The 18452-nt window shown below is 34.1% G+C and overlaps 1 protein-coding gene across 13 annotated transcripts in view; it reads right to left on the bottom strand.

Moving 5' to 3' along the window:
- The window catches only part of lrrfip2 (leucine rich repeat (in FLII) interacting protein 2), a 44099-nt gene that overhangs the window by 4292 nt on the left and 21355 nt on the right, over positions 1-18452 (bottom strand). For 2 of the 13 annotated variants that reach the window (XM_053501943.1, XM_053501944.1), the window contains exons 7-23: positions 17118-17180; positions 13879-13974; positions 13452-13496; positions 12354-12401; positions 11370-11426; positions 10793-10864; positions 10579-10692; positions 10063-10104; positions 8933-9067; positions 7062-7133; positions 6164-6334; positions 5537-5629; positions 5223-5315; positions 3361-3462; positions 1319-1451; positions 999-1048; positions 718-838 (exon numbers count right to left, since the gene is read on the bottom strand). In XM_053501943.1, coding sequence (XP_053357918.1) covers positions 718-838; positions 999-1048; positions 1319-1451; positions 3361-3462; positions 5223-5315; positions 5537-5629; positions 6164-6334; positions 7062-7133; positions 8933-9067; positions 10063-10104; positions 10579-10692; positions 10793-10864; positions 11370-11426; positions 12354-12401; positions 13452-13496; positions 13879-13974; positions 17118-17180 — 1507 coding nt within the window. The remainder of the gene's footprint in view (positions 1-717; positions 839-998; positions 1049-1318; positions 1452-3360; positions 3463-5222; positions 5316-5536; positions 5630-6163; positions 6335-7061; positions 7134-8932; positions 9068-10062; positions 10105-10578; positions 10693-10792; positions 10865-11369; positions 11427-12353; positions 12402-13451; positions 13497-13878; positions 13975-17117; positions 17181-18452) is intronic. The other 11 variants (XM_053501947.1, XM_053501946.1, XM_053501945.1 and 8 more) reach the window with 11 other exon arrangements.

Raw genomic sequence — 18452 nt, 5'->3', positions numbered from 1 at the left:
AGTTTCTTTCCTTTTCACTTATATAAGTTAATTTTTTTTCTTTTAATAGTTAACTGTTTATCTTGGTCATAATCAACTTAATTCCCACTCTGCAGTTCTGTGCTATCACACGAAAGCAACACTGCAGATACACGACAAAGAACACGGCAAAGATAATGATGTGCTTCCACGGTAGCCAACAACATTTTTTTTTACACAGCTGCTCATGCAATGTCAGCGGGTGTCATTACACACTCTTAGAAAAGCTCTCAGTTTCTGCTCATTCATATATACATGAGATCACAAGCTGCCATGAGTAATGTTTCTGTAATTGATAAGGGGGGAAAGAGTATGCCGTATATTCCTGCCTGAGAGCTTGGCCAAGTTTATTTGACTGATTTTGGACTTCTGGTCATGGCTGTGGCATCTTCTGGATTTAAATTCAAGATCTCGGGACAACAAGGCCAACAATTCTTTGAATATTCCAGATTATTAATAAGCACCCTTTCCAGCAACTTGGCTGTTTCCAGGGTTTAAACCCCAGACTCTCCCATTGTGCAATATATGAATATGCAACCATAAATCAATTTCAAAGAGGTTCTTTACATCTTAAAAACTTTGTGGTACAACATTTATATTTGCTATGCAACAACAAAGCAAATATGCAAACATTTTATTACCTCTGACTTACATTCATAATTAGTGAATACTCTCAACTGGTCACAAGTGTAAACTTACTCTGCATTTCAATTACGTTCAAGTCTGTGCCATTTTCTAGTCGTTCTCCCTCTGAGTAAACACTTTCCATCTTAGAATGCTTCTGTCTCTCCTCTTGAAGCTGTGTTTTTAGTTTCCTGATCTGTGAGATGTAAAAGCAGAACATATATAAGCAAAATATGCATATTTCTAATTAATTAATATGCATTGGGCTGCCAAGAGCCTGAAGCAATATACTAGTTTTTTATTCTTAATCCTTCCATGAAACAATGTAGATATTACTTTAATAACAGTAATCATACTTGGGATAAGAGTTCGTCTTTTTCTTCAGCAAGCTTTCGTAGTCGAATATCTGGTGTGGAAAAAGAATGGTGTTATAGTGCAATAGGGTTTGTACAGTTTAAATGATTTGCTTATACTCTCCTGCACCACAAATTAGCATAATTCCTCATCAAGTTATTAATGCAAAATAATAACAACAACAACAACAATAATAATAATAATAATAATAATATTAACATATAAAATCATATTTAACGTAGTGCATCTCATAACTAATGTTTTCAAACTCAAAGTATACATAAAAGTGTCACAAAATAATAGTTTCAATCTGTTTTCATACCCAGAGGTCCCTCTCCAGCTGACTCCAGCACCTGGGCAGCTTCTTGGGTGACAAGAGTGATCATTGAGGTGGGGGATTCATGACTGACATCCCCATTGGGCGTGCCCTCAGGAATGATAACCAGACCATATTTCTGTGGGGAGTTAATGAAATTTAATGCTCTGAAAACACAGAATATTTCAGTGCTACAGAGTATGCATCAAAAAGAGCATAATTGCAGCAAAGGATCCTGGTTAAAACAATATTCCATCCTGTAAAAGTGCATGATGAACTCCGGTTATCATCAGCAAAATCAATTAGCTTTATTTAAAATAGTTTTAAAAGATTACAATAAATCCTGTCTGGGGTAAGGTGTGTGTTTACTGTACATTTTAGCTTCAAGCTATATACTAATGATAAGAAACCTATCAATGAGTAGTCTATTTTTTCCCAGCCTACACTCTATAAGTTTACCACTTATGCAATGCATGTGCAATTACCATAAAGAAGAATTTCAAGTGTGTTAAAAAAAAAAATTCCCTGTATAGAGAAATAATCGGAATACACATTTATTTTAAGTTTACAGTGGTGTGAAAATGTAACTGGCCTTCCGTAAGTTCTTTATTTTGGTATATTTGTCAAACTTTTAAAGGATCATTTTATTTATTGAAGGAAAAAGTGATTCAGGAATGTTGCAATATGAAATCGTGAAGAGGAATCTTATAGACTTATGTCACATTTGATAATATTTTGTGGACTGAGCAATTACGAGTGATTTTTTTTAGAAAACACATGTTCCAATACATACAACATTTGACAACTCATTCCTACATAACAACATTATACAGTGGACCCTCGGCTTACGAACAAAACTTTTGACTGTATTTTGACTTAGCATTCGGCGCAGTTCAAGCCTACGAGCGATCAAGTTGGTCATACTGGTACTTCCAGTAGTCAATCCAAACTTGCAATGGAAAGCCAAGCAAAGCAAGATTATTAAATTTTTTTTTATTAATTTATTTTGCATTTTGTGCAAAATTTAGTAATAGCACTATTGCAAGAATGTTTGTAACGCTTGTAATAATTAATTAACCGAGATTACACAAACACAGGATTTTTATCTCGTTTGCTGGTGTTAACAAAACCCAGAAAAAACAATCACAAACACCACTCAATATACAATACTAAACCTAAATGTGTATTATACAAAACAGAAACTGCAGTGCACATAATAAGAATATTTCCAACTTCTGTATATACAAAGTAGCTGGTGTATGTGAATGGATGTATATCGCAAGTCCTGTATAATGTGTGTGTGTGTGTGTGTGTGTGTGTGTGCGCACACATGTGGGGGTGTGAAAGTATTGTATCAGCCTTGCCGGGTTTTATAAGTCAATCCGGGAGCACAATGATGAAATAAATTAAAAAAACGCTGTCCTGTGATCTCAACAGTGAGTAATCCAATTTTGATTTATCCGCAAAAAAACAGAAGGAGCGCCTTGGGAAAAAATATGTGTATAAACAACAATGGCGATTCAGCCTTCCCCGATGTAGTCGCGGCTTCTCTTTAAACTGACCATGTGTCGCCGGGATTCCCCTCATGCTTTTAAGAGAAAAGTTTCTTTTTACTTCAAAACATATCTGGCAAACCCAGTTATAGTTCATATAACATATAACATAACTGGTAAGACCACCCACAAATTAAGTGGTGCCAGCATTATGGTAGGATGGTACTTCTCAGTGACAGGGAGAGAAAACTGGGTTGGAATTGAGGGATGGGTGAATAAAGCCTTAAACTCCAGTATACAAACTGACAGAGTCTTGTTTAAGTAATTAAATAAATGACAATTATAATGGATAAAAGAGAGAATGAGAATTCTAAATAATTTATATTATGGGTTACTGTATGCAGAGTAATGTCAAAATTTAATCCATCTTAAATTAAACCATACTTAGAAATAAGGTATAATTCAAGGAGTACCATTAATAAAAAAATCCATGCGCAAAATCTATCATTAAGAAAACTTCTTTGAAACATTTTTGGTCTTTTATCACTGACATACCTCTACTGTTTTGGTTTTCCCTCTGAGGTCAGCCAGCTCATCTCTGAGCTCATCCCTCTCATTCCTAATGCAATCAAAGTACTCTTTCTGTCTTTCTAAGGCCTGGTCAACAGCAAGGCAGGAAAGAAAGAAGAGCCATGAGGAGAAGAAGTGGAGAAGGACAGGCCACACTAATGCGAACAGGACATAATGGCTAACATGCACAGAGTGCGTGGTAAAACATGCAAAGTCTACATAGCAGCAAGCATGGAAAAGTGGAAAGAACACAATGACAACACATGCTTATTGAGACAATATTACAGCTAAATTGAATAGCAGAGTGAAAGAAACCCAGAATGAAAGAAAAGATGAATATAGTTCACTATCTTCACCTTTTGATATTTATGTGCTGTTCTGACAAAACCGAGCTGTATTTTGGCAAGCTGTCAAAAACTGTTTAAATTTTTTTTTTTTTCTTCGCACAGTAAATGTTGATCAAGTTGCGGGATAGCTACTGTCATGGAAAAAGAATGTACAGTACACACTCCCTCTAATCTGTTTTCATTTAACAGGGCCTAAATACAGTAACAACTGTATGGTTCTCACCAATGTTTATACAAAAACAAAGAATTTCAAGTGAAAATGGGAAAAAAAATATAGATGTTATTTTAACAAGTAATATTTTCCAAAAAGTAAACCAACCTTCAAAACAAGTTGGGGAAAAAAAATAAGTAAATGCTATTATTTAGTAACAAATCGAACTACTTTTAGTAAAAATAACTTAAAAATAACTTTTCTGCAGAAGTTCAGTTGCATCATTTTATAGAATTTTGTTTCATTTTTGTTTCCTTCTTTTCTTTTTAAACAACACAGAATTAATCCATAAATTATTAATGGCATTTATTTAGAGGTATATATAGAGGTAGTCACACTTTCTGAGTAACTAAGTTTGTACAGTTCACTGGTAACACCTCTCTTCTAATTACTATCTTAATGGTTGTGATACTAGAAATAGTGTACTTATCTTTCACCATTCCGTAAATACTGAATGTTTGTTTACAACATATCCATATTATTATTTTTTTAAATTGTTTTGGTAACACCGGGGTTTACAGAAGTTAACAAGAACCACGCTTGTTTTTTAGACCCTGATAAATAACAATTAAAACAAAAAAGTGAAAGATGGTGTACATACCCTCCCCTATCATTGTATGTAAAACAGGAGAAGATATGACAAACTGATTTAGTTATATACTAACTATAATACTTCAAGATGTTGTTATACATGTTCTTTTTTTATATATATAAAAAAAACAGAAATTCTAAAATAAAGACGAAACACCTTGAGTGCATAGTAACATGCATTTCGTTAACATTTTCAAAAAGTTTGTTGTTTTTCAAAAATAGGATTACACGCCTATTAGACTAATACACACACACCTGTACACCCGCACATTCATGTAGCCAACTGTTAGCCTGGTGCTGTTATATTATATATAAGAGTGATATACACACATTACTCATCCACGTTATTACTGGGACTGTATTATTGTATCATTATTATAATTTTGCATGGGTTTTGGATCAACCCTATGACATTTGACTCGGTTAAGTTCATAGAGATCTCCTTTAGTGTTGGTGTACAACACCAGATACATGCAGATACAGAATCAAGCCAATGTTCAGGTCAAATATCAGTGTGAAGAAAAAGTGTGTTATCTGTGATACTAAATTTGAGGCTTAATTTAATTTGCAAATTTACTGCGCAAATTACCAGGTGTACAGGTAAATATATACAAATTAAAACATGCAACCAATTACTACATTAAGGGTCCATTAAATCATGCTTATAAAAGGTCCTGATGTTGCTCAAATCTTCATACCGCAATCTTTTTGTCCTTCCAGTTAACAGTTTCTTGTAGGTCAAACACCTCCCTTGTAAGTGTATCTAACTTGACCTGAATGTTCTGGTTTGCCTAGGAAAGTAGTGTTCAAATAGAGAGCCATGAAATGAAAAGGGGAAGAAGCAGTAGACAAAAGCAAGACAGAAGACACCAGAGAGAAAGGGCCTTCACATACATCTTAGCTTTGTTACTCATGGTTTTACAGAAGAAAGAAACTACAAATGTCTACCATTTGGCCTTAATTTTATTTCATTAGTACAAGTTAAATGGAAATGGAAAAGAAACCTCCTCACCTCAATTAGCTCATCTCGCTGACGGATTCCCTCTTTTAGCTCTTCTTGTTTATGCAGCAGGACTGAACATGTATGCTTTTGCCTCTCTAATTCCTGTGAATCATATATTTTTTTAAAAATGATAATTAAATACAATTTTCTTTAAAACAATTTCTAAGCATAAAAAAACAACAGCATTTCAGTCAGAAGTTGGGGTAATGAAGATTTCAGTAATCCAGAAATAGTAATTAAAATACAGTTCATTTTGTTAAATCAGACAAACACTTGGTAATTTCATAATTGCGCTCAACATCCTAGTGCTCAAGCTGGATACCAATTTACCAGTGTTCAAAGGTTTGGTTTATGGTAATGTTCATATCTCTTTACGTCAATACACACTTTTGTGTGTGTGTGTGTGTGTGTGTGTGTATAGTCCAGATGCAATCCAATAAATTCTACTGCGTGTGTGTGTGTGTGTGTGCGTGTGTGTGTGCGTGTGTGTGTGCGTGTGTGCGTGTGTGTGTGCGTGTGTGTGTGCGTGTGTGCGTGTGTGTGTGCGTGTGTGCGTGTGTGTGTGCGTGTGTGCGTGTGTGTGTGCGTGTGTGTGTGTGCGTGTGTGTGTGTGTGTGCGTGTGTGTGTGTGTGTACCTTTGATTTTTCTTCTGTTTCCCTGGTCAGCTCTGACATCTGCTCTTCCATTTCCTCAATAACATCCTTTAGTGTGTCCACCTGGTAGATGAGGTTTGCCTTGTCATTGTCAAGTTGTGCATTAGATACCATGGCCTTCTTATACTTCTCTTCCACTTCAGCCAGAGATTCCTACGGGGGAAAAAAAACAATATTTTCTTTATGCCTCCGTACATTTTGCTATCATTACGAGTATTACAATTATAACAAACAGCATAAATTCAATATTCATAAACTTATTTTTAGTTAGAAAATCTTCCTTTCATGGCCTTTTAAAAATTATTTATTTTATGCCAATAATCACCTTGTTTTATAAAGTAAATGGCTATTGTGTATATTTTGAATATGTGAAAAAATAAATATTTACAATTTTGCATTGATTTTACTTTAGTTTTTATGCAACACACTATATTTAACAAATATTACTTTCTTCTTAAAGTATTTATATAATTGACATAAGGATGACATAAGGGTTCTTGATTGATTTTAAAATTCCTTTTTAGTTTCTCTCATCTGGTGGATGTGTAAGCACAAGATGAGCAGTTATGAATGTAATAAATATTAATAAATAAAGAAAAAGTAAAAATTTGGATAGTAAATGAGTCCTAAGCCACGTCTTAACTTATTATTGAATGCTATATTTTATCAATACAACATTTAAATGTTTTTTGAGCTTTCTTTAACATACGATAATGTACAAGCTTAAATTAAAATAAATAAATCAGTCAGAATTAGTTTCATGCCAGGCTCATGCGTCCACACAAAACATTGGCAGAAACAGTGAATTTTAGGTATGAGTAAAGGCATGCAGCCAGAGAGAAATAAAAAGAAGGCACGCACTGAACACAAGCCCCACTACCTTCAGCTCTTTAAGACCCTGCATATATCGCCCTTCTACATCCTGAATCTGGTCCTTTAGCTCATAGATGTCCTGTTGAGAAGGAAGGACTGAAATGAATATGGTGAAAAGCAGAAGCACTGAAGGAAGAGTATGGCACATGCGTACTTTCCACAAAGGCACTGATAGAACGGGCATTCCTTTAATAAGAGGAAAAAGGTAAATGAATAAATAAAATATATAAATCAGTCAGAATTAGTTTCATGGTAACCAGAGTCACATTGATCTGAGATCACTAAAAGACATCATTAAGGAATTGGCTCAGAGTACTGTGGTCTTAGCTGCTGTCAGTCAGCTTTTCCAAATGTACTTTGTATCTGTACATGTAAACCCATGCTAATCGGACTAGCTGAAAGCAGCTTGCATGCAATTTAAAGAATGAAACACAGTGATTCTATAATGATAGTGACAAAATACCCTGATTTTGCTGCTTTGCTAAGTTGAGCCATTAGTCCTGTGGCATACTGTAGGTGTTTACAGGGGCGAAACAAGATCAATGTAAAAGGGAGGGTCACAATTACAGAAAGAGTGTGTAATGTTTTGAGACACATGATGTGTATGTGATACACCATCAAAAGATGATAAACAGTAAACTGTTAACTAGCCTTACAGAAATAAAACAAAATAGGTGTCACAGTCTGAAAAGTCAACTGCAATAAACTGCCATATAACTAGGAAGGTAAAGAATGTTGTTGTTTATTATTGCTTAAAAAAGCCATGGTATGCATGATATTTCTGCAACATATTTAATATTGGTTTGAGTGGGCTCAGCGTAAATTACCAAGTGAAGGCAGCATGTGTGGGTCTTCTTAGTGGCTCAATAGTGCAATCTCTGTGTGAACGAGACTAAAACCTGTTGTATTTTATTCTTTCACAACCAAAACATGAATAAGAATTCATAACTTAATTCTTATTAAAGCTGCAATTATCAGTTATTTTGGTAGTCAACTAATATATATATTTTTTAGATTAGTCAATAATTATTTCTGTTGTTCCCTCCCTGGGCGTAGATCCATTTACAGGCTCCAGTGCTGATCTGCTCAAGTTTGTACTTTTGTGAATGTCACCCTGTTGTCCTGCTTACTAATTAAACCATTTAACTGATTCTTCTTTATTAGTAGAGAATGCATTCATGACAATGGAAGCAATACTGCCCCAACACTACTGTCAACTAATTGTTGCTGACCTAATTTCTTATATTAAAAAGTATTAGTTAAAGAACATATTTGTATGACAAACAATAAGAAAGCTATTAAGAAGAAAAAAAAAAAGAACAGACATTTTACCTTGCTGTAACCTTCACCATATTTGGATCAATTCCAAAACATTTTAGTTAAAATGCTGGCTAAAACAATGATTCCCTACAAATCTAACAAATATTCAATCACTTGCTCTTGAGAAATAATGCTAAATAGAATTAATAGCCTTGGAAACACACAGACAGATAGATAAGCAGGTAGACTGCAAAAAAAAAAAAAAAAAAAAAGGATAGCTGATGATGGACCTTAAGTTCATAAACATGACTGCACAAGTAACTCTGTATGGCAAACAGGAAGGAAGCTACTAAAAGTCTATTTAATCCTGCAATGATCTTGGTCCTGTTTGGATCATTTCCAAAATCAGTTCATTTGCTGGTTAGAATAATAATTCATACCACAAGTTCTTGACATATTGTGGTAATAACAATCTTGGATTGATGGAAAAACAAAACAAAAACATAGCTTTCCTCATTATATAAAAGAGAAAAAAAGTGTTCGCCACTTATATTTCTCCAAGGAAAATAAACTAATGCAACTGGCCAGTAGTAAACAAAATAACGTATCATGCCTTACCCGTAGTTCACTGAGAGATGCATCAGACTCGATGACGATACTGGCCATTTCCCCGCTGCCTCTTCTGGATGAAGTACCACCAAGAGAAGCCAGTGTGGCAGCAGAGAGACCTGGAGTGGCACATCGAGATGATGGCTACAACACACATTAAATATGTTTAATACAAGTATACAAGTAAATAGCAGCAACATCAGTTCTGTACAGTGATATGAATGAAATGGAATGCAGTAAAGAATTATTGTTGTTGATTGGGGGTAGATCCCAATCTTGATTACGCATACACATGATCTCATTTCTAAATGATACCAGTTATCTTGCATGCATTTCCCTACATTTAGATTATGCTGCATTCACTCTGCATGTTAACTTTAATCCTACATGCTATGTCACAATCACTGATCACATTCATACTGTAAAAGAAACCACCATTAATTCATCAATTAGGCCAACCCTGTCACTTCTCTCATCTTGCTATTATTATTACAGTGTTCAGCTGTCACACATGTGATGTGTAACTAGGAGGCAAACCTAAACAAACTAGAAAGTTTATTGGAAAGAATAATTGGTACCTTTGACCCTGTCACCATTTGTCCTTATTTGGCAGGTATTTGTCAACCTTTACAAATGTGCCAACACATTTTTTCTGCTTCCAAAAGTCAGTCTTCAAAAGTGACTGTTCACTTGCTGCCTAAAATAACCCACCCCCTGACAGATGCCATTAGTATGGGATAATCAATGTTGCTTACTTCTCCTGGCAGTGATTTTATAAGAAATAGAGAAAGTAAGAAGTAGAAAAAAAGAAGCAGTAGAAAAAGGTACAGGCAATTCAGTTAAGGTAAATAAGTAAAAAAAAAAAGAAGAAAAATATTGGCATAAAAATAACATGCATTGCATAAAAAATGCAAAAGTAAATATTTATTAAAAGGCACCATAAATGCAGAATTGACCCTTTATTACAGGGTGTCCTAATATTATAGCGGGAAATTGAAAAGTCATCTGCGACACAAGCCCCGATGTTCCCCTAAACTGTGTAGTATGCAAATTTTAGTCTCATGCTGGAGTTTTTTGCACAGTTTTCTGTTTCTGATCACAGACACAAAAGTTACAGTAACCATAGTTCATATACTCACCCGACCAAAGGAATCGTACTGCTTGTCAGATTTTTCGTCCATCTATGAAAAAAGAAGAAAAAGGCATCAGAATATTTGGAATTAATTTTCTTATCCTTTCTATCTGCAAATGGGAAGAGAAAACATTGCTCATAGAATGTGTACATCATCAATCCATCATTCATAGCACCTCAACAGACAGTTGTCCAAAAAAAGACAAAAAAAAAAAAGGCAATACAGTCTCTGCTGCCCAAAGCACAAGACACACTCCCACACTTTCATGAAACAGGTTATACATTTCATTATATTTCATTACATTATACAGTTCTTGTTAGGTAGGAGTAACATGTCTTAAACTGACGGGCAGATAAATTATTATACTTATAAGCATGTACATACTCATACAAAAAAAACTCTTTAAAATCCAAACCACACATTTAGTAGCATACCTAAAAAAAATTATTAGACTTGAGGCACACTCCCGTGTTAGACAAACATTAATAACTACATGCAGCAGGTCACCGTGCCATAACTTACAATGTCAAGATCTGGGATGCTCAGATCGTCTAGGTCAGAAACAATACTACCTCTGCGATTTGAACGGCTGAAATAGTCTGCAGCACTCTCACTCATGTCAGAAAGTTCAGATGACTACAAGGTAAAAATCTTGAATGAGCAAAAATGCAAACAAAACAAAAATAGCAAGTTTGTCGAGTTCAAATGATTGGGTCAAGGGTCGTAGTTGTCTCACCACACTATCCCTCCTTTCACGTTTGAGGTGATCCTGTGACGTAATACTGGCACAATCATCATCAGAAGAGGACTTGGAAATTAGAAAAATAAAATTTTGTGTATAGTTAAGTGAAAGAGAAAAAAAAACAACAACCACATAGCATACTTTAAGGGTGCTTTCACAAATGCAGTCCATTTGGATTGTGTGTTTTCAGAGTGTACAAATGCATATTTCTAAATACACCTATAGTTTCAATGTACCATCTCCACAAGCATGTTTCTTTAGTTAATGCACTTTACAACAGCAACTTGGGACAGTATTCCAAGACTAAAACAGTTAAACATGACAAGAGTCGAACATGCAAATAATCTTTGGAATGATAAAGTCTTTTATTTTAATATTGACAAAAGTTATGTAAGGACACTGCAACACCGCGAAAATATGGACCTTGCACACCATCCTGGCCAAGCTTATTGTCATCTAATGACAAAATACACAAAAAGCCTGTCATCTGCCACATGCTGTACACATTCAGGATGTACTGTATATCTACATAACCAATATGTGGTAGTTCATGCATGGTGCATGTGCTTACCACTGGACTACTGCGGGTGGAACTAGCACCAGAAGAGCACCAGCTGTATTCAGATGTCTGTAAGTACAAGCAATCGATTCAGACTGACGCCAGACTTGGGCGCCAGACTGACACCAAACCTTCATTATATTTAGAAGGTTTAGAAAAGTTTAGATTTTGGGACAGTTATGAATATATAACATTCATGTTGCATACTGATGAAAATGTCATGGTTCGTATAAAAAAAAGATGAATGTTATCGCATGTAGGTACTAGCACAAACATGGGCTTGTTTTAGATTTGAAAGCGTTTGTAGCGTTATAACTAGGAATTTGTCTTTCTGTGTTTTGTTCTGAACATACATACAGTAGGTGTTTTTTGTGACCAGAAAAGTCAGTACCCAATCATGACCTTGTAGCATATGTTCTCAAATGTATGATTTTTCTGCATCTTTGCAGGTAAATCAGAGTCATATGTCTCCATTACCTCGATAAGTTCCTCACTACCTTGTTTGAGGTGATTAGAATTAGCTGCTTCTACCAGGAATTTATATATTCTGTAATCTGGATTTTTTTTGTATTTTGTGTCGTCAAGAAAGTTCAACCTATAAGTCTACCCAGAGCTTACATCCCTCAAACCCTTAGTGAACTAGAACTACTTTACCTGTGTACTTTGCTGGCTGTCTAATTTTCAATCACCATAGAAGTGATTTGCTAGGAAACAGCAATTGCACAAGAGTGGCTAAAAGAATTTAAGGCTAGAATGTGACATAACTCCCAGTGGCAGTGGGCTTAAATGTTTTCCTTCAGGATATCACATACATTAACTTATAAAACAAAGCTTATAAAATGCGGGGTGGATAGGGCTTATAGTTATTTCAGAATTTGTCCATTTAACACTGGCATTTCAGGTTAACAAAAACCCTTCCCTATGCAACAAAAATGTTCTGTATTATTTCTTTGGCCAGTAATTCCTACTGTATTTAAAAATGAAAGTTGCACTTACAGCTCTGGAACCATATGTCCCATAGAGAGCAGCATCACATACTGAGGCCTAAAGAAAAACCATAGACGTCCACTATTCAGCAAATCCATGATAAATTACACAACTTCTTTATTTACCTGTACGTGTGCACACATGCACACGGACACAGTTATGTGTAAGGGTTATTCCTCCCTCTTCCAAATGTAAATTTTTTGTGTAAAAATATAATAAAAATCCTCTGACCATTGCAGGTCTTAATATTAGGCGAATACAACCTGAAGCAAACAACATAAGTTTTTTCACCATATAATTATTTCTTTAAAACAAATGAAGCCAAAAAAAGAAAACACGTGGGCTTCCATAGAGGGTAGCTCTACTTTCAGCAGCAATAACTTGAAGTAATCATTTCCTGTATAACTAGGGCCCACTCTTCTTTACAACATTGCTACAACATTGAGGTTTTTGGGCATTCTCTCTATGCATAGCTCTCTTAAAGAAAGCCCTTACCAAAGATTTCCAATTGGGTAGAGGTCTAGACTGTGGACTAGGCTATTTTAAAATATTATGACTTTTATTCATTTGTTTTTAATTTTTCATCCATACTGGTGTGCTTCGGATCATCGTCCTGTTGCATTACCCAATTTGGCTCTTAAACAGATGGCTTCCCATTTGCCTCTAGAACACTCTGGTATTCTGACAATTTCATGGTCAACTTAATAATTGGAAGGTGCCCAGGTCCTGTGGCTGCATCCCAAATCATCACCATGCTTGACAGTAGCTATGTAGTGTTTCTGCCGAAATGCTGTTTGGTTTTTGACAAAATGGTGCTGGCCAATAATGCCAAACAACACCACTTTGAGCTCATCTGTTCCAGAAGCAGTGTAGTTTGTGTGCACTAACCACATTTTAGCTTTATTTAAAAAATTTTGTATTTGCCTAATACTAAGACTTGCTACAATTAGATGCGTTTTAATATTTTTACACACACACAAAAAAAAACAATAAAATATTCAATAAAACAGGGGACACTAACTTTTGCAGATTACTGTTTACACACACACACACACACTATATGAATAACATAATGATACATGCAAACACGTTTAAGGACAGACTGACCGCGCTGTAGCTACGCAGCAGACCTGTAGAGCTAGAGCTGGAAGCCTGTAAGGAGTGGGGGAGGGGTTGTTGAGGGTTAGAGTACAACATAATAGGTGGAATTTTTTAATACTATTTTTGTCTGGGTCAATACATGGTTTTGGACTTCAGATGTTACTTTTCTAACAATACGTATTAAATAAAAAAAAATGTTTGCATATACCTAAAGAAGATAAAATATGAAATAACAGCCCACTCTTTAGACATTCATGTCAATTGGCAGACACCCTCGTCCAGCATGACTTGAAAAAGCTCAGAAGAAGGCAAATACAATTCTGTAATGCCACTCGGGTTGTGGGACATAGATATTTTCTTATGTAGGATGTAGATGTAGAGGTGTTCATTGTATGATACAGTGTAAATGGATATCAAAGATGGGAAAACAAACCCGAGGCTGATGGGTAGAGACAGTGGAAGAGAGAGAAGGAAGTGGTTTGGAGGCCTTTAGACTGCTGTATTTCCTTTGGTCATAATACAATCCCGTCTAAGGTAAAAATAAATAAATAAATTATAATAGTAAAAAAAAGTTAATATATAAATGAAACACATATAGGGGCCCCTGACAAAAACAAGATAAAGTATCTATAGTATTTCAACATGCTGTTTCAAAAAAATGAAGTGACAAGAAAACAGAATAAATAAAATCTGCAACATGTTCATGCAATATAAAAAAACTGTATATGTTAATGATACTGTTGTTATAATCCTATATCTTTTTTTAAAGCAATGATACAAAAACCAAAAAGTAAAGTAACAAAATTAATTAAAAATAACAGCCAAATAACACTTGAGTGTTAATCCAGATTGGATGAATATTCAAACAATCTCAACTAAAAAAATTATTTGGATCATTGTCTTCCTGGAAGATTTAACCACAAACTGTTTGGAAAAGCAGACAGATTTTCTTTTTAAATTTTCTAATATTCCATGGAGCAACATATAATATTATAATACTTTGAGTGAGTATTCCAGCAACTTTTCCTAAGTTCTTTTACTGTGTTTTTATGCTTAATAGAGTTAGTGTAGGGTAAAAAGATAAAACACATACTGTATGTGCAAGCATAAACCAAGAACTACATTCTCTGGTCACATGAATTTGTCACATAAGGACAAAAACATGCTAATCAATATGTCCCTTAAAGAAAACAGGACCTAAACAAATAGTCAATTTAACGACAATCCAGTTGTAGTCTATTTGCAGAAGCTCCCAGATTGCTAACCACTAGAAAGGTAAGCTACAACCATTTTTTTAAACCTTCCTGAAAGACAATGTGTTTTATTTAATTTTATTTAGTGAAGATTAGTGCAATAATTAAGGTGACCTTAGGGGATACTTTGAGCTAACCTAGACACAAGAACATTAATGATAAGCTGTGTATTTTAAATAAATATGTGTTAATATTAATAAACTATTGGGAGTTAAATTATTACTACTATTAACTATTCCTAAAAGAAACTATGAAACTGTACATAATTACATTAGATGTACTACAATGGAATGACATTAATTACATTATTAAAGTACCATTATATACACTGCCTGGCCAAAAAAGGGACACACGCTAATATTTAGTTTGGAGCACTATTAGCTTTTATCACAACTCTACTTTGCCACTCCATTTGTTTTGACAACAATTTATAAAATCAAAATATTTATTTCTGTTAAGTCTTGGACCAGAACATGTGCTTGTGACAGGATAGTGAAACTGCTCCATATACTGTAGGCGTCACCAGCACATTCTAACAAATAGGGTTACGGCCAGGACACTGTGGTTGTCAGGGCATGTATTCAAATGAATATTGGCACGGTTGTCCTGGATTATACCTGTGCCTTCAGTCTCTTGAAGCCAAAGGCACTAGACTTCTGTAGTTAAAAAAAAAATGGAGTAGCAAAATTCAAGTGATAAATGTGTTATAACAGAGTGCCTAATTAGTTAGAGAGATAGCGCCAAAAAAAAAATTATAATGAGACTGATTAGACACATCAGAATCTAGACAAGATCAAGTCATTTTACCAGATTACTTTAAAAATTAAGCTGTCTTTGACAGAAAAATGGAATATAATATAGTGTAATTCCTATAAATAGCTGTTTAATTTCTGTATTCTATCTTTCATTTCTTTAAATGAATTGGCAATAGTGAACTAGCACTAATAGTAAATGGAAAAAAAATCCTGCAATGTAGCTAACTTTAATCTTGGTAGAATCTTACATATTTGACCAGGTCATATACTTTATAGATAGTCCCTAACTGACTTCATTAACATAAAAAGCTGGTGATTGCCATTTGTAATTATATTCGTCAGGTTTTAATGGAAGAAAAAGTAAAAATATATTCTGCTGTAGTTGTTTCCACTACAGAGTAAGAAAATCCACATTTGGTCCTTTTGTGTCTTTAGAAATAAATGATAAAATCTTGAATGTGCAGTGAATGTTCCAATATAAAAACCAACTCCCCCACACTATAAAACAGCATGTGCACAGCGGTGATGCTGTATTTAGGCACTCGCCATTTTTTGCCCGCTTAATAACCGAAATATCTCCACATATCAATTGTCGCCATCTCTTCATGTCTAGACTTTAAACAAATTCCTGTTAGCCAGATCAAACAGACAAATCCATAGTAAATTTGATAATCATATATAATAAATTTGATTATTTAAAAAAAGCGGGTATAATAGAATTTTAAAAACTGTAATGCCACAGTATTTTTTGTAACCGTATAGTGCATAACACTAATAACCATTAGTGATGGGAATCATCAGTCCAATTCTAGAAGTTTTGTGATTTTATAAATATCCTGATTCGATATTACATTTCCCCCCTGCATTTATTAAAATTTTAAACCTTTAAAAATGTTCATGGTTAATTTAATGTAGCCCGATATGTGAATCGCCACACAAAAGAATAGTGATTCATAACTGGAACGATTTCCCCCAATTTCTAATGGCCCCACAGCTGTTAAGTCATATTCCTGAGAGCACTTGTCACATTTTGAATGTGGAAATGCATTTATTCTTTTTTACTATTTTTCTACTGTGATTGTTCTTCTAGGGCTTCGCCAAGCGTGAGGGTGCATTTTTTTATTATTTTTCCCTAACCACATTTCCTTATTTGACCGTTTTGTAACAAAGTAACATCTTTTCCATGATACATCTTCCAACACTCTTTAAGAAATAAGAAGCAAGTCACTGCATCAGTAAGGTTTAAATGAATTGTTGCCAACTGAAACATATTAAGTGTAATTACCCATTTGAAACGAATTAAGTGTTTGCCTATTTAAATCCAAACAGCGACCTTTTTTTGGCCAAGCATTGTACCATACACACAGTATCACACTTTGGAGTCTGGTCTATGTTGTCCTTAACTAAACAAGTTAGCCTTGTCATTAACTGAACAAGTTAGCCTTGCAAACAAAGGTGAGAAAACCTGTTATATATTAGAAAAGAAATAATAATAAAAAAGGAACAGGAGCAAAAATGCACAGGAAAGTAATGCATTAGTCTACAAACTGGGGAACATGAACCCTACAGTTCTGCCTGATCGCCGCAAATATGGCTTGGAAAACAGCAGTCATGTTTTACAAAGTGTATATAGACAATGTATACTCAGAGTCAGAAGCACTGACCAGTAGGTCAGGTTTTTTCCTGAGAGAAGCAGACTTTTTGTGAAGATCATTATACCCTGAGCTCTAAAAAATAAATAAATAAATAAAAGAAACAAAGAAGAAGAATATGGTTAAGTCATGCTAAGTGTGATTAAAATAGAAACTGCAATTTAAATATCAGGTCAGCAAACATTGAAATGATAAGTGTACAGTATATCTTACTTCATTTCAACAATTTCCATTCGTATTCCCCCCTTTTATAAGCAGGTGCACTGAACTACATTTGTTACCACCATAATATATGATGATGTGTGAAATATTTACATAATCATCAAAATTAAAATTATACTCCATCATAAATTAGTATTCTCTTTCTACAGGTCCTTATTGATCTCTTTAATCTCCTATTAGGTTTTGGATATAACTGATGGCTTATTAGACTGGGAAATAATTATTCTTTTACATTTCAAACACCATGAAAATTCTACCATCCCATGTGATGAATGTATTTTATAATATATGATATATGATATTATATACAGTTAGAAATGCATGTGAAATCTAACTTTGCTTATTTTTTATATATTAAATAAGGAAACAACCAATTTGAATAAAGACTGCATAGTGATCAGGATTTTGTAAAGCAAAGTAATTTAATCACCCATGCCATTATGCAGTTATAAGTGACTAATAATTTGTAGGACTTTAAAAAGCATGTCATCTATGGTGTTTGATAAAAATTTAATTTGAAATTTTTTAGTAGTAAATTTCTCTTTTATTTGCATATTTGTCACTTAAATAATTGATATAAAACTAATTTGTATATTACACAAAGATAACCTGAGTAAATACAAATTGAAGTTTTTAAATGACTGAATAAAATTTTATTTATTACGTGGAAAAAACTGTCCAAACGTACCTGGCCCTATGTGAAAAGGTAATTGTCCCTACACATAACTCTTTATAAATAATGTTAATTATTATGACAGTTTGTTATTAAATATGCTGTTTATGTTTGTAACTGCTGCTCCTCTATGTAGCCGCCTCTTAAACATTGAGTGGCATTAACAAATTCAGTCTTTAGACAAATACCTTGTAAATGCATTAGATCACAATATATTATGTATTATATTTTTCATGCCCATTACTACATTACTTAAAAATCCCCTGTCCAGTTGATTTTCATACTGGTTACAGCTCCACAGCTACACAGATAAAATAACATTATCATGTCTCAGCTAGTCTTAATAAATTTAAAAGATTTAGATTCCCATAAAAAAAATATATATATACACAGTATATATATTTATTTATATATAAATAAATTAAAGGAGTGTAAATAATGTATTGTGATCA

This window comes from Clarias gariepinus, chromosome 8, assembly GCF_024256425.1.
Source record: "Clarias gariepinus isolate MV-2021 ecotype Netherlands chromosome 8, CGAR_prim_01v2, whole genome shotgun sequence".
Classification (NCBI taxonomy): Eukaryota; Metazoa; Chordata; class Actinopteri; order Siluriformes; family Clariidae; genus Clarias; species Clarias gariepinus.
This window is presented reverse-complemented; position numbering and strand designations above follow the sequence as displayed.